The sequence below is a fragment of the Schistocerca americana genome, chromosome 7 (genome assembly GCF_021461395.2).
Source record: "Schistocerca americana isolate TAMUIC-IGC-003095 chromosome 7, iqSchAmer2.1, whole genome shotgun sequence".
NCBI classification, from domain to species: Eukaryota; Metazoa; Arthropoda; class Insecta; order Orthoptera; family Acrididae; genus Schistocerca; species Schistocerca americana.
Window position 1 is genome coordinate 84,693,821 of NC_060125.1, and position 24,213 is coordinate 84,718,033.

The following is a 24,213-nucleotide window of genomic DNA, read 5'->3' on the forward strand; positions in this document are numbered from 1 at the left end:
TGTGTGTGTGTGTACGTGTGTGGAGGGGGAGGGATTGAGTTTTAGGAAGATCTTTGATGTGCGGCAACACTTAATTTTTTTTCTGGTTGTGTGGTTAGGCAGGATCCTAGGAGCAAGCTGAATATTTCTGAAAAGCTCAAACGTAAATTTCACTGAAAATTTCGTGTGTTTCCTGGCTGGATATATGTTCCGTCGAGCACTTCAACTTTTCTCTTAAAAAAATCATAAAAACGTGACTGGTTGCATATTTATTACCAAATAAACGCCAGACTAAAAAACAGTAACGAATCATTGTGCTAACATCGGATCACCAATTGGTATTATGTGTATAACAAATAGATTCCCCTTTGAAGATTCTAATGCTATCTGATATATCACAGACTGTTTAAGCTGATAATATAGCAATATAGGTATGGTACCAAAAATTTTTTTAAGCAATTAAGTTTTTTAAACAAAATTTAAGGTTTTTTTCCCCCAATTTTGAAAATTTACAGATTACTAAACTTTCATCTTCCAAGGAGTTAGCAACAATTGTTAAATTCTTCTCCATGTCCCTCAGTTTCACTGTATCGGAATGTATTTTGCTAACCACGTATTTGCGCCAATAGTCTCTACCACGACATGCAACTGAAAAAACTCGTCTACATATACTACAAAATGTGCATGAATCAGATTTGGAGGACCACAGTAATTGTGGCCATTCCTTTCTAAATTTTTCAATAATTCTTGATTTCATAACTGTGTCCCTAATCCCGGTACAGTCACCACACACATTTTGCAGCACTAGAAATCACAACATTGTTTATTTCAAAATCTTTTCTACTTATTTTCTCAATACACACTTAGTCTGCACTAGAAAAGCATTCTGTGTTAATTTGTTTATGATAAATGGAATAAATGCTTGTTAATACGTCACACACATACACATTATTCACTCAACAGAGCTCGATTCCTATTTGTCGTCACAACAAAACAAAGACACCCACGTGGGAGTGCTCCAGGAAGATTAACAGTAAGCTGTCCTCTCTGAAAAATGGACAACACAATATTAATATTAGGAGAGAAGAAACAAGTAACCATTGACACATTCTTCAAACACCTGTGAAGATAGGACTACACAGATGATGTTATGGCATACGAAGTTGAGTGACTGTAGGAGGATACAAGGTGACTTGGACAAAATTTTTAGTTGGTGTGATGAATGGCAGCTAGCTCTAAACATAGAAAAATGGAAGTTAATGCAGATGAATAGCAAAAACAAGCACACAATGTTCAGATACAGCATCAGTAGTTGCCTGCTTGACACATTCATGTTGTGTAAATATCTGGGCCAAACACTGCAAAGTGATATGAAATTGAAGAAGCATCTGAGGAATGTGTTAGGAAAGGCGAATGGTCAAGGTCAGTTTATTGGGAGAATTTTAGGAACGTGTGGTAGGAGACTGTATATAGGACACTAGTGTAACCTATTCTTGAGTTCTGCTTGAGTGTTTGGGACCTGTACCTGGTGAGAATAAAAGAAGACATCAAAGCAATTCAGAGGCAGGCTGCTAGATTTGTTGCCGGTAGGTTTGAACAACACGCACGTGTTAGAGAGATGCATCAGGACCTCAAATGGGGATTTCTGGAGGGAAGGTGATGTTCTTCCCAAGGAACACTGTTGAGAAAATTTAGAGAACTCGCATTTGAAGCTGACTGCAATATACATTGCATGACAGTAAGATGCGAGAAATTAGGGCACATATGGAGATATAAGGGCAATCGTTTTTCCCTCGTTCTGTTTGCATGTGGAACGGGAATGGAAATAACTAGTAGTAGTACACGGTACCCTCTGCCATGTGCCATAACGTGGATTACAGAGTATTGATGTTGATGTATGCAGTGTCGTGTAATTAGTTCAGTTAGGTTAATATGTATAGTATACTAAGAATTTTAACAATGAAAATCTATATTGCCAGTAGTGATTCACTAATGGGAATAAGCAAAATGAACGATGCTCCAGTCAATTAAAGGGTGTGTACACATACAGGAAAAAAAATAATTCTTGTATTTTTCTCGGATTTCTCAGTTAAAAATACAGTTTTTCTCAGTTTTAATATGCTCTTTTCTGTCTTAAGTGGAAATGCACTTTCCCTCAGAGCTATAAAACTTGTCAATCCTTTGAATAGTGAAGGATTTACACACTGGCATGGAACTTCCCGGCATTTTAGGAAATGCAGCCCAGTAAAAAAAATGTACTTTAGACAGATCTTTGACGGGTGGCAACATTTACATTGCATATTTTTGTATTACTAAAGTTCAAACACAAATTCCACCAATTACAGCACTGTAGCTTCCTAAGAAGTGAAATAAAAATTGCAACACACTCTTGTCAGCCAATCATACCTCATGTCACGCTATCTCACTAGGCAATGACAGCAGATATTCAGTGCATAGCAGCCCATTGCAACATCACTGTTACATAATGGGACACACAAATAGAAAAAGTTAATGGTTTAAATTATTATACAAACAGTACAAGAACAACTAAGCTTTTAAAATATTATTGGTCATCAAAAATATTTTGCAATTTTTTCTGAAGATGTGGTTACACAGGATCTTCAGAGCACATCTTATTTTGCAGCATCTGAATCTTTCTAGCAACCACAATTAAAAATTTCACTGTTGTACACCAAACCTTTCACAACTCCCCACTATTTTTTGAAAGATAATTACACTTTCTGTCACTGGTTTTGTATAATTTGTAATCTATGAAAGAACTGTAACAAATATGAAAAGTAACCTTGAAATTTTCTCTCTTTTAGCATTTGTTAGCCTTTTAAAATATATCAAATGCAAATGTGCCATTAAAATATTAAATAACGGCATAAATGACTGGTCTTCTCGGCCCAAAATCTTCCTAAGTGGCTGGTCCTCAGTGTTTTGAAGGCGAGTCTAATGCTCTGTGATTTACGAAATTTATTGCACATTCTCACACGTAACATAATTCATCTTGGGTAAAAGAATGTTTACTCTGAAAGTAATGCTTCACAAATCAACATTCACGATATTTTCCTGCAACCTCTTAGAAATGTAAACAGTTGTAACATCACGCTCATTGAAACGAGACCCACAAGGAAGATGTGTTGAAAGCAGTTTGTTATTACGAAGTACTGCATAGTCTTTGACACATTTTGTTGTCGACAGACTCTTGTGTGTGCACCGAGTTTTGTTGTTGTCTGTAAATGGTGCATTTTCTTCGCAACAGAAGTTTTTATTTTGGTGTTATTCTCTCCTTTATGTTTTATTGCTATACTATTTTTCTGCAGTAGCGGATTAAAGTAAAATTCTTTGTTAGGGTATCAGTTCTCCCAGCCGTAATTACAAAAATTTTACCAAAAACTAAAACAATGAAAAATTTCAGGAATTCTCAGACTTTTCCTGGGTTTCTCCCAGATGAAAAAATTCCCGGGTTTTTCCCAGAACATATAAACCCTGTATTAAGCACATCTGTGTAAACACTGCCTCTCTGTGTGAATAAATAAAATTGTTAATTTAAAGGAAGGTCAGTGTTGACCATAATATTGATGGTTTATTGATAGCAAAATCGATTTTCAATCACATAGTGATCATCTTCAGCGCTGGAAGTTAAAAATACAACATAGCGATCAGTGATTTGTACACTGTGGCATAACTTTCAGTTTCTGGGTGTGGTATCTCCAATGTGTTCTCAAAGAGGCATGTTTTGAATTATAGTTTATTGGTATAGCATGTCAGAAAGCGTGGCATTTCGAGATTACATAACACGCCAAATGGACTACTTTTAATTACGCATTTTCACCTTACTCATGAGTAGTGTGCTCTTGCAGATATAACAAGATCTGCCAGTGTCTGAGAGACCCGGTCAATCCATTCTAGACTGAAATAAACAAAAATTCTCGCATCATAGTGCAAATTTTTTCATCTGATGCCATTTCACTGATGGACCTGTCAGTGTAAGCTGATGCTGTCACCAGTAATCAAGCCTGGTTCCACAGCATGAACAACGCTGAAATGCTGTATTTTAGCTACGGAGGGCAATAATTAAGTTTATGGCTTTAGTACAATGAGTAAAAACCCAAAGAAGGCAACTGATGTCTGATGTGTCAAGGAGGACAAAATGACATGCCACTGTGTGGATAAATGTTCTTGAAGTGTCACTGAAGTGAGGCATAGACTGGGGAAGGTTACAAAGGAGAAGCAGGTCACTCTGGTCCCAAGATGAGAGGGATTCACCTGCTGAGACTACTTTTTACAATTTAAACAAGTATCTAGTTGTAACATCGCATTAATAAGGAAACACAAAGTTCAGGATGGTTACAGACATTTAAAAAGATCTAGATGCAAGAGATTTGTGCACTTTGGAAAACACTCAGATTCTGTAATAAAACGTTAGAATCTTAGTTTTCACTACAAGCAGTGTAACCTATTTCTTGCTTACTCTTTTAATGTGTCCTATAATAACTGTTATTCTGAATTGCTGAAATTAAACAATGAATGTTACTTACCTTGCTGAGGAACATAATCACGGCTGTTGGAAACAGGCACAGTTAATTCTCGTTTATGAGCTGATGGAGGACCAAGCAAATCTCTACTCATGTGGGCTGATGAAGGAGCCCAAGAATTTCTCTTGTCACCACTGCAACCCACACACACACATGCCCTGTAAATAAAATATGAAGTACAACTAATTTGCACATAACTAACCAGTGGAAAATCCAGGATGTAATTATAATGTGATTATTAAAACAGACTGCTACCCACCACATTGAGGATGAGTTGTACAGCAGACAAGCAAATTTAATAGGAGACTGTTTGATTCTACTATTAAATGCGACTATCTGCTGTTCACTGCCTGCTCTACGTGATGGTACCCTAATATTCAAATCAATACAAATTAAATGTAAAAAAAAACATAAAATATAGATCCAATGCATGACAGGATTCCAAAAACTGCGCATTAGTAATTTAAACATACTGAACTGGAAAGAAGATATTTTTGTTTAATATTTATACAATGCAAGAAACTATTATTCAGCTGAGTGACCTCGGCATGCATCTAGATCTACAAACATACTCTGCAAGCCATCATACAACGTGCAGCAGAGGGTACCCCATGCCACTACTGGTCATTTCTTTTCCTGTTTCACTCATAAATAGAGTGATGGAAAAACGACTATCTATATGCCTCCATATGAGCACTAATTTCTCTTACCTACGTGGGTGAATGACAACTGTACATTGGCAGCAGCAGAATTATTCTGCACTCAGCTTCAAATACCAATTATCTAAATTTTCTCAATAGTGTTCCTCGAAAAGAATGTCTCCTTCAAACCAAGGATTTCCATTTGAGTTCCCAAAGCATCTCCATAACACTTGCATGTTGTTCAAACCTACCAGTAAAAAATCTAGCAGTCAACCACTGAATTTATTTGATGTATTTCTTTAATCTGACTTGATGTGGATCTCAAACACTAAAACAGTACTCAAGAATGGGTCACATTGGTGTTACACATGCACTCTCTATAAATGAGCTACACATTCCTAAAATTCTCCCAATAAAATGAACTCAACCATTGACCTTCCCCACTGCAATTGTTACACAATCATTTCATTTCATATTGCTTTGCAACGTTACGCATTCTATTTAATCAATGTCAAGCAGCACACTGCTAATACTAGTAATTGTATAGATTACATCATATTGTCAAAAACTGATTGTTTTCATTGTTATACAATACTAATGCTGTACTCCAACAGTACGACATTGCCTTTCCTGCTTATCTGCGTTAAATTACAATTTTCTACATTTAGCTCTAACTGCCAAACTAGATATTTTGTCCAAGTCATCTTGTTTTCCCCTACAGTCACTCAGTGATGACATCATCCCATACACCACATCATCAACAAACAGCCACAGATCATTTTTGCAGGTACAAAATAACAGTGGTCCTGCACATGTCTTCCTTGTCTCTGATGAACACTTGCCATTGATGACAGCACACTGGGTTCTTTTACATAAGAAGTCTTTGAGGCACTCATATATCTGGGAACCTATTCTGTATACTTGTGCCTACGTGGAGCACTACGACAAATGGTTTTCAGAAATCTAGGAATATGGAATCTGCATTTGCCCTTCATTCATAGTTTGAAGGACATCATGCGGCATGAGGGCAAACAGAGTTTCGCATGAGCGATGCTTTCTAAAATCGTGCTGATTCATGGACAGAAGCTTCTCCATTTCAAGAAAAAATATTATATTTGAACTGAGAATATGTACAAGTATTCTGCAGTAAACTGTTGTTAAGGACATATGTCTGTAATTTTGCATGTCCATTGTTTTACCCTTCTTATATACAAGAGTCACCTGTGCTTTTATACAGTCGCTCAGAACTTGGCACCAGTTGAGAGATTTGCAATGATTGTAAGCTAAGTAAGGGGCCAATGCTGTAGAGCGCTCTTCGTGAAACTGCCACACCAGGCTGGTCAACAAATGACTAGATAGAAGCCTTTGCCTCACTTAGTGATTTTATATAGAACCAGAATTTTCTTGGGTTCTCAGCAAGATCTTTTTCTAGGGTATGACAAAGGTAGCAGATGTATGCTTTGTGCATTGATCTTTTTACAGACCACATATCTCTGTCAATTTTTGACTGCCATCATTCACGCATATTTTGAAGCGAGTGTGCATCAGCGTTTGCTTCCTCAGCATTTTCTGAATTTCGTTGTTAACTATGGTGGTTTTTTATTCCATTCTTAATCTATTTGTTTGTCATATCCTTCTCCAGGGTGATTTACAATCTATTTGAACTTTGTCAATAATTTCTCTCTGCCCATCAACTGGAACTATACAATGGCAATTCATCATCTAATTGGGATGCCAAAAACTGCTTGTCTGCTCTTTATAGCAGAAATACTCTCCTACCCACCACAATATGTCCTAACAACAGGGCAACACATTAATTGCCTCTTTCCATCATTTCTGTGTTCACATACTGTGGAGTATCCAATGAACTTTAAATAGTGGTTTTCATTATACTGCATGTATTCAATGGCTCTCTTTATGTTTGTTATGGGACAACAGAACAAAAAATGCTATGCATTAAATATACAATCTAGAGCTAAAGTTCTGAATGTGTATAATTTATTTAAGAGACAGCAGCTAGCAAGTACCGCGATCTCACAAGGTGACTGTCTCAGCACTACAAACAGTCAGATGAAAATAGCTGAAGCACGAGGTACAAGAGAGAATTTTCAAGCAAATCTATTGACAAGCTCATATTACAAAGGGTGTTAAAAAGTGTTGCACAGTTATCTCTAATTTTTTTATTTTTTGCAGGAGGAGAATGAAATTTTTTGTGAACATACTTGGAACATTTAGCTATAAGTTGGTGTATAAAAGTATTTTCTTTTATTAATAGGTGAGCCATAATGAACTGTGCAGCAGATGTCAGGTTGCAACAATGGTCAGTGATGAAGTCCCTCTTCAAGACTGGCGATGACTCTTCCACATCGATTCACAGGAAGTTGCTCCCTGTTTATGAGGAGCACACAGTGGATCGCAGCAGTATCCAGCGGTGGTTGCAGAGGTTTAAAGAAGGTGATTTCTCTCTACTGGACAATCCACGATGCAGTAGACCATCAACAGTAGTGAGTGATCAAATCATCCAAAATGACAGATGTTTCATGACATGACAGCTTGCTGAAATGACTCGTTTGTCATTGGGTAGTGTTGGTATCATTGGTACATCATCAGACTACACCATGGCAATGCCAAACCCCATACAGCCCTTATGACACAGGAGAAAATCAGGAAAATGGGTTGGAAAATTGTTCCTCATCCTCCCTACAGTCCGGACTTGGCTTCATCTAATTTTTACCTCTTTGGTCACCTGAAGGCCCACCTGCACGTAAAACATTTGATAGTGAGAGAGACCTCATTTCCTGTGAAAAGCGATGATGTAAAAGCCAATCCCCAGAATTTTACCAAAGTGCATTTACATCATGGAAAGAACGTTGGGCCAGATGCATCACAGCTGATGGAGGCTACATTGAGTAGGCTCAATGTATAGCTAAATGTTCCAAGTGTGTTCACAAAAATTTCATTCTCTTCCGGCAAAGAAATAAAAAAAATTAAGAGACGACTGGCAAAACTTTTTGAACGCCCTTTATATATAAATCATCAAAGTACTGAGAATTATCATTATGAAATGGTGCACAGTATTTTTCAGCAATGGTTTGCAAACAACCCACTGCTAAATAGCCCCACCCCCCACCCACTCACTCGCTCGCACACACACACACACACACACACACACACACAAGCAATGTGACATAACAGCATACACACAGTGCAGAACAACAAAGCCCCTACTCAAGTACTAGGAAGTATAGGATGAAATGACAACAATATGATTACTACCAACCACATAGAGCAGGAGTTGTGCAACAGACAAGCATAAAGAAAAATACTAAAAATACTTAAGCATTCATACAAAATCTTTCCTCATAAGTATATCTCTCATACATTCACACAACTACAACTTGCACACTTGTGACTACTGTTTTCAGGAGATAATAAGGCCCATCTGTGCTGCAATTGAGGTGATAAGCAATCTCTTTTGTGTGTGTGTGTGTGTGTGTGTGTGTGTGTGTGTGCGGGTACCTGCCTGCAAAAGGGAGAGATAGAAAGGGGGGGGGGGGGGGGGGGGAGACAGTGCAACAACCCTATGATTAAAAGTTTTAATATGTTACTGTTACAATAGAGATGGTTGCACACAATGAATTTTAAAATTACACATAGTGAATCAGTACATTTGAAACGGCAGATTGAATGATTAATTCATGCAGCATTTTATTGCATCACCATATCTGCACAAAGAATACTGATGAGGCATTAGTCATAACTTACTTGGACATAGTACCTCTAATCATCAATCATCAGAGCCAAAGAAAAGAATAAGGTGAAAAAATACTTCAGTATAATTAAAGCCACGTCAAACTGGGAATTCTCTTAAAATACTATATTCTTCATTCCATCCTCAAACACTTACCCACTGTACACAATGTGCTGGTCTTGAGAAGTTGTGGGATGACCTGCAGAAGATGTTGCCACATAGTGGTATGAAGCTGAACTTGTTGCTGCCACATTATCTTTACAAGATGTCAAAGTGTTACTACACGATGAATGATGAGCATAATCACCATGGTGATACTCGGTAAGTCCAGGTTCTTTTTTTGTAGTAACTGCATTAAGCATACATTCTGACTGGGCCTTCGCTAGCAATCTCTTCTTTTGGGATTGTGAAGCTCCACTTGAATATCCAGAGCTGTAAGATGAAGTTTGAAATAAGAAGCTTTGCATTTTCATATGCTGAAATTCAACAAAATTTTTCAAAAAGACGTAGGAGAAAACAACTTGCCCTCGCAAGGTTATAAACATGTAGTTCTGCCGACACACACACACACACACACACACACACACACACACACAGACACGTGTGTGTGTGTGTGTGTGTGTGTGTGTGTGTGTGTGTGTTGTGTGTGGAGGGAGATGAATGTTATTAGCAAAAATCTCTAATCTCTAAAAATTCTTGACCAATTAATTTCACAATGCTCTAACAAATGCTTGGACATACATTGGCTGTATATATTTTTAAATATATGTGATACATAAATATATATTTTTCATATAATGGGGAGGTGATGTTAACAAAAAACTCGTTAAGTTCTTGACTGTTGTACTTCAAATTGTTACACAATGATCTACTAACATTCAGATATAGGCCACATACTTTTTTTTTTTTACACAACAATGTATATTCTGTTAAAACCAACTGGGAGAAAGAAGATGCTGTGCTCTGAAAATGTGTAGTTTGATTTTCTTTCTCACCAGTTTTAACTTAGATACAGGGCATTTAAACTACTAGAAAAATTGTACCTTCCACATATATTCTTTCTCCTTGTATACGATTTTAACAATAGCAGCATGCTGTTTTGTTTTCTATACTGTTGTCAGCTTTAAGAGGAATGTTGTCCTTATCAGCTCATGATTAGAATACTACTATGCAATCTTGAATCATCCAAAAACTTTGTAATCATACCCGTTCAGAGATTAAAACTATGAGAAATACTGTCACTGAAGCTAGTACTCTCACAGATCTAGTAGCTGTTAAGTTGTCTCATGCACTCCTGATCTTAATAATCTCAACCGATTTACCCAGTGATTGTGACCGACTTCATTTCCCAATCTAGGTTTTGTTTGGCAATAACAATAAACAAGGCACAAGGTGTCAGAGAGAGAGGGAAACAGGAGATGGATAGAGGGGGGGGGGGGGGCAGAAAATGGACAGTGTGTGGGGGAAGGAGGAGGTGGACAGAGAAAGTGGAGTGGAGGAGATGGAGAGAGACTGTGTTTTTTTTTGGGGGGGGGGGGGGGGGGGGAGATGGGGTGGGAGGGGGAGGAGGAGGAGGAGGAGGAGGAGGAGGAGGAATTGGATAGAGAAAGGGGAGGAGGAGGAATTGGATAGAGAAAGGGGAAAAGGGGGAGACGACTAAAGAGATTGGGGTAGGGGAGGAGGGGATGGTCAGAGAGAGGGGGTGGGAGTGAAGTAGATTAGGACTTAATACACTTTTCCCTTGCCTACTTAGGTTCACTAGTATAAGAACGAAAGTGACAGTTTTATCGTAGCCCTTCGAACTCTTGGTTCGTTCCTGAGGCAGGAGAAGGGATATGGTAGGAACTATAGCTCCAAGAAACAAATCATCCAGAAGGAAAGTTTATAATCTTGTTTATGTGATAACTCAGCACTTCTACTAGTTTGTGAATTGTTATATCTTTATGCCTTAAATTATTTGCATTTCGACAGGACATAATCATTATCACATTACTGGAAAAAATTAAAAATCCTGGATGAATCAACTGTAATTATCATTCAAGTTGAATATAATGTACAGATCTTGCCACTGATAACCCTTCACATGCTGATGCTGCAAGTGCGTTACTGACACATGATTCTCAACATTAAGACCTGTGTTTTGTGGTCTGATGAATCATCACTAATCTCCACTCCCATAATATGAAGAAAGACAATGTAGCATGTCTCACTTTTCATGTTTGGTTCTTTATTATGGCATAAATACATGCCAGAAGATGAAAACATGCACTTGAAATTCAGCAAACATTTGGAACTAGCCAATGCTGTGAACCGAAACACTTCGTTTCAAAAAAATTGACTGCCTAAGTGGAAAAGGTTAATAAAAGCCAAATTTCCTTAGAAAACCAACAAAAATAACTTCATCGTTCTGCAAGGTGATTAATGCTTGACTGCCGAAAACACAGCAATAAAATAAATCAGACAACTGAAACAAACAACATATTTTAGCCTTCTGTAATTACGGGAATGAATTTTAATTCACTTGATAGCTCTTGGCCACAGAAATCTGTTTTGTTTTCACTTGGCAAGGAGCTGTAAATGAAGAGGAACCAGCAAAATCACTAAACGTAAACATGGGTCACGTGGAGACTACCCCTTCCCCCCAAACAACTCTGAATGCTCCGCGCGTGTGCAAATCTAGCAACTTCAGAGGGACAGAAATATTTTCCCAGTCAGCATCTGACTGCTACTATAGACAGAGCTAACAGCCACACTTCAAGCAGCCAGAAGTGGGAGCAATACTCAACTCAACTTTGCATGTATGTGAGCTCACCGGCAACTGCCCAAAGGAATCTAATACACACAGTTGTGACATCATGCTCATCAGAGGCAGTTTGTTGGTACAAAGTATTACACAGTCTTCATTCTAGGTCTTTGACACATTTTGCTGTTGGCAGACACTTGGTTGCGCACAGTTGTTGTAAATGGCACATTTCCTTTGCAACTGAATTCCCCCCTCCCCCTTCGTTTGTTTTATTGCTGCAGTTTTAGTCTGCAGTAATATTCCTTGTTAGAGGATTAGTTCTTACCAGACAGTCAAAATTACAAAAATTTAACTGAAAACTAAAACAACAAAAAATTCCCAGATTTTCTAAGAATCCCTGGGTTTTTCCCAGTTTCTCCCAGTTGAAAAGATTCCCAGGGTTTCCCGGATTCCCCAGGACGTGTACACTCTGGAATACCTGTTACCCAAATATATATAAAAGAAGTTCTAGTTCTCTTGCCAACCAAATCCCACCAACTAACTTCTGATGAATACAGTTCAATCTGTCTTTAATCCCAAGATCTACTTAGGTGAAAGTTGTTCACAGTTCTGTAAAACAATAAATTTTAACACTAGAATTCAGACTGATTTCACACGATGTCAATGTTTGCTGGTGGGTTGATTTGGAAGGAGGGGACCAAACAGCTAGGTCGTCAGCCCCATTGGATTATCGAAGGCTGAGGAAGGAAGTCGGCTGTGCCCTTTAACAGGAACCATCCTGGCATTTGCCTAAATTTATGGAAATCACAGAAAACCTAAATCAATACGGTCTTATGCGGGTTTGAACCGCTGTCCTGCCGAATGCAAGTACAGTACATAACCAATGCGCCACCTCACCTGTCATCGTTTTTTCATTTGGACTTATTGATAGAGCAATCTCAATTGACATTTTTCTTGACATCGCTTGCATTTTCACTTTTTTCTTGAAATGAAAAAAATATAACTATGACTCATGATACTTTCTTTACATCTTTTATTTCTGATCCTTTCCTCAGATCTTGTCACAATGAAGCAGTGCTGTGAATATGGCACACTTTTCTTGCATTGCCCACCTCTGTGCTGATTTTTGTGCATGGATCTCACAAGAAAGTTCAGTTTAACGAAGTAAGTCTTCCCAGATATTGTTGCAGTTGTGGTCTTCAGTCCTGAGACTGGTTTGAGGCAGCTCTCCATGCTACTCTATCCTGTGCAAGCTTCTTCATCTCCCAGTACCTACTGCAGCCTACATCCTTCTGAATCTGCTTAGTGTATTCATCTCTTGGTCTCCCCCTACGATTTTTACCCTCCATGCTGCCCTCCAATACTAAATTTGTGATCCCTTGATGCCTCAGAACATGTCCTACCAACCGGTCTTGTCTTCTCGTCAAGTTGTGCCACAAACGCCTCTTCTCCCTAATTCTATTCAATACCTCCTCATTAGTTATGTGACCTACCCATCTAATCTTCAGCATTCTTCTGTAGCATCACATTTCGAAAGCTTCTATTCTCTTCTTGTCTAAACTGTTTATCGTCCATGTTTCACTTCCATATATGGCTACACTCCATACAAATACTTTCAGAAACAACTTCCTGACATTTAAATCAATACTCAATGTTAACAAATTTCTCTTCTTCAGAAACGCTTTCCTTGCCATTGCCAGTCTACATTTATATCCTCTCTACTTCGACCATCATCAGTTATTTTGCTCCCCAAATAGCAAAACTCCTTAACTGCTTTAAGTGTCTCATTTCATAATCTAATTCCCACAGCATCACCCGACTTAATTCGACTACAATCCATTATCCTCGTTTTGCTTTTGTTGATGTTATCCTCCGTTCATTACACTGTCCATTCCGTTCAACTGCTCTTCCAAGTCCTTTGCTGTCTCTGACAGAATTACAATGTCATCGGCGAACCTCAAAGTTTTAATTTCTTCTCCATGGATTTTAATACCCACTTCGAACTTTTCTTTTGTTTCCTTTACTGCCTGCTCAATATACAGATTGAATAACACCGGAGATAGGCTACAACCCTGTCTCACTCCCTTCCCAACCACTGCTTCCCTTTCATGCACCTCGACTCATAACTGCCGTCTGGTTTCTGTACAAATTATAAATAGCCTTTCGCTCCCTGTATTTTACTCCTGCCACCTTCAGATTTTGAAAGAGAGTATTCCATTAACATTGTCAAAAGCCTTCTCTACGTCTACAAATGCTAGAAATGTACGTTTGCCTTTCCTTAATCTTTCTTTTAAGATGAGTTGTAGGGTCAGTATTGCCTCATGTGTTCAAACAGATCTTCCCCGAGGTTGGCTTCTACCAGTTTTTCCATTCGTCTGTAAAGAATTCATGTTAGTATTTTGCAGCTGTGACTTATTAAACTGATAGTTCGGTAATTCTCACATCTGTCAACCCCTGCTTTCTTTGGGATTGGAATTATTATATTCTTCTTGAAGTCTGAAGGAATTTCGCCTGTCTTATACATCTTGCTCACCAGATGGTAGAGTTTTGTCAGGACTGGCTCTCCCAAGGCTGTCAGTAGTTCTAATGGAATGTTGTCTACTCCGGGGGCCATGTTTCGACTCAGGTCTTTCAGTGCTCTGTCAAACTCTTCACGCAGTATCATATCTCCCATTTCATCTTCATCTACCTCCTATTCCATTTCCATAATATTGTCCTCAAGAACATCGCCCCTGTATAGACCCTCTACATACTCCTTCCACCTCTCTGCTTTCCTTTCTCTGCTTAGAACTGGGTTTCCATCTGAGCCCTTGATATTCATAAAAATAAGTGGTTCTCTTTTCTCCAAAGATCTCTTTAACTTTCCTGTAGGCAGTACCTATCTTACCCTTCATGAGATAAGTCTCTACATCCTTACATTTGTCCTCTAGCCATCCCTGCTTAGCCATGTTGCACTTCCTGTCGGTCTCATTTTTGAGACGTTTGTATTCCTTTTTGCCTGCTTCATTTACTGCATTTTTATATTTTCTTCTTTCATCAATTAAATTCAATATTTCTTCTGTTACCCAAGGGTTTCTACTAGCCCTCGTCTTTTTACCTATTTGATCCCCAGCTGCCTTCACTATTTCATCCCTCAAAGGTACCCATTCTTCTTCTACTGTATTTCTTTCCCCCATTCCTGTCAATTGTTCCCTTATGCTCTCCCTGAAACTCTGTACAACCTCTGGTTCTTTCAGTTTATCCAGGTCCCATCTCCTTAAATTCCCACCTTTTTCCAGTTTCTTCAGTTTTAGTCCACAGTTCATAACCAATAGATTGTGGTCAGAGTCCACATCTGCCCCTGGAAATGTCTTACAATTTAAAATCTGGTTCCTAAATCTGTCTTACCATTATATAATCTATCTGAAACCTTTTAGTATCTCCAGGGTTCTTCCATGTATAAAACCTTCTTTCATGATTCTTGAACGAAGTGTTAGCTCAGATATCCGATTGTAAATTCAAATATTGAAGCAGCAATTCAGATACCTCTTCTTGTAAACAATAGAGCCTAAAGTGGACTTAATAACACCTATGCTTCTACAAATGGTCAGTACTGTTAAAATATAAATTAAACTCTTCGTCTACTGAAAATTTTTTAGTACGAAACTAGTATTAGGCCCTATGTGTAGCAAAAAGTAAGAGGCTTACTTTTGTTGTTAAGTAATACTGTTTTGCAGTGAAACTCAATATCTTATTTTGTTCAAGCAACTTTTATTTTATTTAGTCCTTCATCCAGGATTATCTCAGAGATTTGTCACCAGAAGTCAATTACAATAAATAGTTCAGTTATAAACACATACAGAATATCTAAGGATGTTTTGTGAGGGCAACACAGTGATCATGGGTGTCTTTGCAGAAGAAACATGCCAGCTTGTGCCTAAATTAAATTACAATTAGGACATTGTGTAGAACACATCCGAAGATGGTCATTACTGACTGAAACCGGTCATCGTCAAAGGAATTTATATTGTGATCAAAGACTAGAATAAAAAAACATTTGAATCACAAAAGCCTACATCAGAATGGCCAGGCAAACTGTTCTCCCAAATATGACAGTGTCCTAACAACTGCACTGTCTCATTTGGTATTAAAATGCAAGTCTATCACTATGTCACAGAAGGCACACCTTTAAAGTTTGGTGGCTATACTGGACCCTCTAGTTTGTCCATTATGTTAGAAATTATGTGAAAATTTAGTGAAGGAGAAACATAACTTCCACGTGTCTCTTTCGATCAACATGTAACATTTAAGGCATTTAAAAGAGATGGAAGACACCCTTAATACTTGAAACCTCCATTGGACTCATGACAGATGGTTTTAAACAGAAAAGTGACTAAATAAGATAAAAGCAGATTAGACATTTCAATGATTTACTGAGAGTGTAGCAGTATTAAAAGTGGTAAATAGGGTACTAAAATAGATTAATTTTGCAAATGGTACCTGAATATCCTATCAAATAATGTACAAATAAGTGCCAACACTTACGTGGGTTGTGGCTCGTGTTTTATTTCTCTGGTAACTTGGACTGGTGTCTGAACCAGAACCTGTTGTACAGGTTGCTGTTGGTGATGGTGGTGGTGATGATGCTGCTGATGCTGCTGCTGCTGCTGTGGCTGTGATGTCTGTTGCTGCGGTGGCTGCAAATATACTTGGTGATGCTGGTGCTGCTGCTGCTGCTGAGGTGGTTGTGCTTGCTGTTGCACCTGAGGCTGATGTGGTTGTTGCTGTTGCTGTTGCTGTGCTATTGATTGTTGCTGTTGTTGTTGTTGTTGTTGTTGTTGCTGCTGCTGCTGCATTTGTGCCTGCTGTAATTTAGCTGGGCTGTGCTGATCTTCTCCATCACTATCTGCGACTGTCACACAGGAAATCACATTCTTTCTTTGACGTGTGCTGCTTGTTACAGCTGCTGAACTTCTAGGTGGCGTTGACTGAGTGCTGCATTGAAATAAGAATTAGTAAATTAATTTCTTGTCTTATTTGCACAAAGTGGCTTAAAATATACTCAAGACACGCAGCCATAACAAATCAACTAGAAACTGAAACAACAAAAAAGTTATTTCCATTAAATAAATGCCGATGAACAAAGAAATCACTACAAAAAGTGTAATCATTAAATGCAAAATTAACATTTTTTTAGCAATTTGTAAAAAAGGTAGCTGACCTATGGGATTTTTCTTCATCTTAAATTATCCCACAAATTATACGATTTTTATGCTTCTGTCAAAACTCACAAAAAATGCAATGTGTGAGCTGCGATTAAAACTGTAAAATGCAAGCTTTTTTTTAAAAAAAAAAAAAAAAATTATGAAGTAGACAGGAATAGCTCCGAGAAACATTATTTGTGTGAAAATACAAATAAGATATGGCACTAGATCAGATACATTTATCAATGCACCAAACAGTTCTTTTAAACTGTATAGCTATTTTTTTTTTCTACAGAATTTATGTGAGAACGATATGCAATTTATAATTCTTATTACACTCACCATCAACAGACACACAATTCATCTTCCTACTGATTACACTGAAAATAAAATGATCACTGACTCTTATTTTATTACCGCTTGTGTCAGTAAAATACCATGGAATAAAAATTGGATTTTTACAAAATAAAAACTTGGTTAAACAAACATTTAGTACATCATCTTATGTTTTTTATAGCACCATTACGCAGCGTATATATAGTATTTAAGCCTCAGAAATGTGGTATGTTGAAATTTCTACAAAAATCTCATTCCATGATCTTGGTATAGACTATACTCTTTCCATGACTTGCAGCTTCGGGGAACTGAATTGACAATTTAACAAATTCTATACCATTTTCTTTTCTCAGTGCTAATTTTTTTAAGCCAAAAAAGATGACAGTCTGCCCTACATTTTCGTGTAGTTCCCAAGATACTACCCCCCGTAATACCTATTTATGCTGATAAGATTTTTTCATTGTCTTCAGTGCTGTTTCAAATAACACACAAAATCACTCTCAATAACTGAAATTGAAGTAATCGCTGAGCTAGCAGTTGGAACATGAGCTTATTGCATTTAAGAGAGAGAGAGAGAGAGAGAGAGAGAGAGAGAGAGAGAGAGAAATGAACAAGAGACAATGTTACCACTTATAACAGTACTGCTAGGTGGTGGATAGGTAATCAACACGAAGTTTAGCATATTTCTTAGTTTCTGAACTTGTCACTCGACAGACACCATCAATAATGCCCCCCACCCCACCCCCAAGAAAAGTGTGGGGGCATTTGGAAATGGGACGGTGGGGGAGAAGAATGCACAACCATCTGCTTCTTCAATTCCTAGCTAGTATACATACCCATTGCTCAATATTTGCTTATATCATGAGAAATGATGCTACTCATTATATCATTTGTGATACACACCATGTGATCAAAAGTATCCGGACAACCCCAAAAACATACTTTTTCATATTAGATGCATTGTGCTGCCACCTACTACCAAGTAGTAGTCATTAGACATTGTGAGAGAGCAGAATGGTGCGCTCTGCAGAACTCACGGACTTTGAATGTCATGAGGTGATTAGATGTCACTTGTGTCATACATCTGTACACAAGATTTCCACACTCCTAAACATCCCTAGGTCCACTGTTTCCGATGTGATAGTGAAGTGGAAACAGGAAGGGACACGTACAGTGCAAAAGCGTACAGGCCGGCCTCATCTGTTGACTGACAGAGACCGCCGACAGTTGAAGAGGGTCGTAATGTGTGATAAGCAGACATCTATCCTGCCCATCACACAAGAATTCGAAACTGCATCAGGATCCACTGCAAGTACTATGACAGTTGGGTGGGAGGTGGGAAAACTTGGATTTCATGGTCAATCAGTTGCTCATAAGCCACACATCACGCTGGTAAATGCAAACAGTGCCTCGGTTAGAGGTGTAATCATTGGACGACTGAACAGTGGAAAAAAGTCGTGTGGAGTGACAAATCACGGTACACAATGTGGCGATCCGATGGCAGGGTGTGGGTATGGCGAATGCCCAGTGAACGTCATCTGCCAGTGTATGTAGTGCCAACAGTAAAATTTGGAGGCGGTGGTGTTATGGTGTGGTCGTGTTTTTCATGGAGGGGGCTTGCACCCCTTGTTGTTTTGCATGGCACTATTACAGTACAGACCTACACTGACATTTCAAGCACCTTCTTGCTTCCCACTGCTGAAGAGCAATTCAGGGATGGGGATTGCACCTTTCAACACGATCGAGCACCTGTTCATAATGATGGCCTCTAGCGTAGTAGTTCACGGCCATAACATCCCCGTAATGGACTGGCCTGCACAGAGTCCTGACCTGAATACTATAGAACACCTTTGGGATGTTTTAGAATGCCAACTTCGTGCCAGGCGTCACCAACCGACATCAATACCTCTCCTCAGTGCAACACTCCGTGAAGAACGTTCTGCCATTCCCCAAGAAATCTTCCAGCACCTGACTGAATGTATGCCTCCAAGAGTGGAAGCTGTCATCAAAGCTATGGGTGGGTCAACACCATATGGAATTCCAACATTACCGATGGAGAGCGCCACAAGTCATTTTCAGGAAAGTGTCCAGATGCTTTTGATCACATAGTGTATCTATGATTTTCTGTTAACATATCAAAAGAATAAGTGAATGATTAAACATACTACAAAAGTAACTGGACTGTCCACAATGCATTAAAAACCATTTCACATTACATTCTGCAAAAATGAGCATATTTAGAGTTTTCATGGGGTCTCTTACATACTTAATACTTGTACTGCGTAGCTGAATTATTCAGCTAAATAAAGGTCACTCATTTTGGTTGAACACCACATGTAATGAATGTGTTATGGTTAAATGTAAAGTAACAACATTAGTTATTCAGATAAATAATGTACATTGCAGAAAAAAACCACCTGTGAACATAAACTTATGAATGTCTATATCTGTAACATATTAGTAAAAAATTACATTCTGGGCATTAAACCATGCATACAGTCATCTACAACATCTGTGAAGGTAATATGAAATATGAGAAAGAACTTGCACACTTAAACAATACTGTGTTAGTACAACAATTTCAAACTCAACAAAAGGAAACTGATCATATGAAACCCACAAAACATGCAACACTTAAAAGACACCAATTTTGTAAGCAATTGCAGCTGATGAAGCATATTTATGTGGACATTGGTTTGCAAGTGGGAGACATTGCACTTAGTTAAAGAAATGTTTATGACTGACCAACACCAGGATACAGTACAGTAAATCAAAGAAAGGAAAGAAGAAATAAATCTATAAAGAAAGAATGATTCTTTTTGTTTTGTCAAGCACATATAATATTACACAACAAAAATTTTACATTTTGCACCTGAAATGTAATCTTTATATGTGTAACTTTACAATTATTGTATTTTCTGTAAGAAAAAAATGTGATGGCCCAGTGAAGTAACATTCTCCCAATACAGAAACATGCTACTTCTTACGGTGTACATTAACTTTTGACTTCCATCTCAAGGAAATCAAAAATTTTTGAGGAATGGAAGACATAGATAATATTTAATAGCTAAATCATTCTTTCCATATTTTACTGGGTGAACACTTATAAAACATAAAACAAATATGATAAGGGTTCCTTAGATGAAACATGCTGCCTGCAACCTTTCAACACATGGTAACAATTACAGGAAATGGGACACAACAGATGGTTAGATAATATGCAGCAACAATATTCAGCAGTAACAGCAGCACCCTCGAAGCAGCATGTGTGTTAGGATGGGTACCTGCGATATGCTTCATCTTGAGAGGCTACAGTCAACACTGAGGGACAGTTGGAGCTGATGTGGCAAGATGCACCCAGGCCGGCTGATCCACCGCAACACGCACCGCAGTTCCTATCCTTACAGCTACCAAAAACAAATCCAGCAACCCTCAGAATAACTTTTCTATTCTTGTTTTGAATGAAGGGGGAAAAATAAGATGTATAAATAAAGCTCTTAATAAAGATACAGCAATGGTGTACCACCTGCACAATTCATAGCCACACCTAAGACTTCTTGCAGAGAATTAAAACATATGTCTTACAAGAGTGATAACTGCAATAGTACTGAACTGATTCAGGTCAATTCAATGTAATCATTGCCATTTGGGGATGTAGATATGAAAAATCTATTCAATTCCCAAGTTCATAATGGAAACATCATCATGAGACGGAAAGATATGATTAGACACTCCATCTAATATGTTTTGCAACTACAATGGTAAGGATTAGATTTTTAATACTCACATTTGATCACATATCCACAAGAAAAATCAAATAGGTTATGCTAAAACTTTAAAATATTTTAACTTAATAGCACAGAAGTGTTAATTTGCCACAGAAAATTATATATAAATTATAAATGGCAGACACTTCAACCTGAAGATTACTCCTTGTAATTATACCTTGTTAGTGAAGAAGACAGCTGGTTGTTGCAAGTTAATACAATGTATTGTCCAAACAAATAACAGTCTTATTCTCGAACTTTGATAATCAAGTTTTAAAGGCCAAAAATAATGAACATACATGAGTCTTCAATAATTTTTACAAGCAGTTATATGCCTCTTGCCCAATAACAAAACTAATTTCTCACAGCCTACTGAACTTTGATCCTTGGTTTGACTGCATTTTTGTCATTTATTCCTGATGACATTAAGTGTTATTTGTTGTCTGTTTTAAAAACAATATTACATTTAGTCTGTTTACAAAAACTATTAGGTCTTAGCGTGAGTATTTCCCAGTACAAAATACGCCTTTCCAGAGTGTGTGTGTGTGTGTGTGTGTGTGTGTGAGAGAGAGAGAGAGAGAGAGAGAGAGAGAGAGAGAGAGAGAGAGAGAGTGATTTTCCACACCAAATATTTGCAGCAATGAATTTTCCACACCAAATATTTGCAGTAATGAAAGGCAAAATGGAACCATGTAAAAGAAAGAGGCAAACTATATAATTTTTAAATACATGTATTTAAATGTAACATGAAAATGAGAGACTGAATCTCAACATACGGAGAAGACATTGAGCCAAAAACAGATGGGTACAACAAAAAGACTGCTGTATATATTTAAGCTTTTAGCCTTAAGTCCTTTTTCTAAAGTAGAAAACATACACACACAAAACCACAAAAGCTTAAATATATAGCAGTCTTTTCGTCGGGCCTGTCTGGGAGTCAGCATTTCCTCTAGCATTCCAACATGGATTTTCCTTGTTTTGTATTTAAATATAGTTTTACTGTAAGGTTTGTTTTCACTGATTCTGCTACTGTTCCTTCACATTTAAAAGAATATTATGTATTTCTATGACAAATGAAGTTAGAGTGTTAAAAAAGACTACAAAGCATGCTCTGAAACTATTGCAACACAGACCTTCAACTCAACGCATCTCAACCCACTTACACATCTGTTTCCATTTGCCCATTGTACTGCGCCCAGTAATTCAAGCTGTAATATCAATCCCCTCATAGTATGCAATCTGTTACACTTATAAATTTGCAGCACATAAAAAAAGGACAAGCAGTTTTGTGATACGTTTTTCTTGAGAGGTGACCGTAGAAACATCTTTCGTAGTTCAGGAAGTGTCCACACCACACTACTATACTAAGAAATACCGACGGAACTTCAAGGGCACTCTCACTACAGTGGACTCTTTCACTGATCACTGAAAACAATGTTGCTACACTATGCAAATTAGTGGATGAAGAACAGTGTGTGTAACATCACCAAATATCATGATCCTAGGAGTAAGGAGTCATGACACTATGCAACATTTTAAAACTCATATTATGCTTGTCCAGTGCACCAACATGTAACATACAATGAACTAAAATATGGGTTACTGGGAATAATATACCAAAAGCACTGCTTACTTGTATGTCATCTAGCTGGAGCAGGAGTCTAGGCATAAACTGGGGCTGTTCTATTCGACATACAGTAAAGCAACTTTCCTCTGTGACTGTAGAGATGTGTGCTATAGTTGTACTGCTCTGCTAATTAAAGACAAACAACCACCAAAAGATTCTCTTGCAGCGATAAATAATACCCTGTTAATGAGCATCCTATGCAACACGATAGCTTGAAAAATTACAGGAATAGATAGTCTGGATATTGCTGACATCCATCCAACACAAAACATCCACATACAAAAACCTATGAAAAATCATACAAGTTAATACAATTATCTTACCAGTTTCCAGTTGCTTCATCTTCACTGTCAGAAATTGTGATGACAGACACAGCTGGTGATGGTGTGTCATGAATTGTTATAGTCTGCTGTCTACCAGAAACTGCCTGTTGCACCTGAAACAGATCACAATGTTCACTGCTTATCCCAAAACACCATGACAAGCAAGTGTTAATGACAAACCCAGGTTGATTTCCTAGTTTTCTTTTCGCACATTATGAGGAAGGGAAGCGAGGGGTGTGTGTGTGTGTGTGTGTGTGTGTGTGTGTGTGTGTGTGTGTGTGTGTCTTCCAAATCATCTGATAATTTTCCAAAAATTTATAAACTGAAATTCTGCCTCCTCCTCCTCCTGCTCCTCCTCATCCTCATTATCATCATCCCCCAAACCCACAGCAAAGAAATCAACCTCATATCCCCTGAAAGAACCACAATTTACCACCTAAAACTTGGTCCCAATTATACAATCCTATCTCTGACAACACGTCCACCACTGTCATTATGAACCTCATTACTACTGCTACACAAGACCAACCTTCGACATATGTAAACTCAAGCATGCAGGTTGCCCAATTCTGAGTAGATACTGGTCACACACACAAAGAATTTCTACCCCAGTAGATCAACACCCTCAGGCTACTATTAATAACCTACCCCCTACAAAAAAAGACATCAAACATTTCCTCTGCCAACTCTGCACAGTTCTCGTTCTTTTACCACCATGTTCCCTGCTCATCACTTCCAATGCCATCTCCCTCTACACTACCATTCCCAATGTTCATGAATTTATCACTACTGAACACTATCTTTCCCCAACATCCCACCGAATGCAAACCTACAACCTCCTTTCCGGTCACCATGGCCAACTACATCCTCGCCCATATTACTTCTCCTTTAAAGGCATCAGCTACAAACAAATCTACAGTACAGTCATGAGTACACACATGGAACCAACCTATCCAAGGTCCAACTATAAGAATCCTTCCTATGCACCAAGAAACCCAAACCGTTCATGTGCTCCAGATTCATTGATGAGATCTTTATGATCTGGACCAAGGGTAAGGATAAACCATCCACATTCCTCTAGAACTTCACAACCTTCTCCTGCATTTGGTTCACTTTGTCCTCCTTAGACCAACGAGCCACCTTGCTCAATGCCAACCTCCAGCTCATGGATGGCTCCACCAGAACCTCCATCCACATCTAACCTACTGAACATCAGTAACACCTCCATTTCAACTACTGTCACACACTCCACACAAAGAAATCCCTTCCATGCAGACTAGCCACCCATGGTTGTCGCATCAGCGGCAACGAGCAATCCA

General features: G+C 38.3%; 1 protein-coding gene across 5 annotated transcripts in view; it reads right to left on the bottom strand.

Moving 5' to 3' along the window:
- LOC124622562 (homeodomain-interacting protein kinase 2-like) overlaps positions 1-24,213 on the bottom strand; it is a 210,431-nt gene that overhangs the window by 50,917 nt on the left and 135,301 nt on the right. For 4 of the 5 annotated variants that reach the window (XM_047148304.1, XM_047148305.1, XM_047148303.1 and 1 more), the window contains exons 16-20: positions 22,895-23,007; positions 20,462-20,584; positions 16,183-16,632; positions 9,072-9,347; positions 4,527-4,681 (exon numbers count right to left, since the gene is read on the bottom strand). In XM_047148304.1, coding sequence (XP_047004260.1) covers positions 4,527-4,681; positions 9,072-9,347; positions 16,183-16,632; positions 20,462-20,584; positions 22,895-23,007 — 1,117 coding nt within the window. The remainder of the gene's footprint in view (positions 1-4,526; positions 4,682-9,071; positions 9,348-16,182; positions 16,633-20,461; positions 20,585-22,894; positions 23,008-24,213) is intronic. The other variant, XM_047148306.1, reaches the window with a different exon arrangement.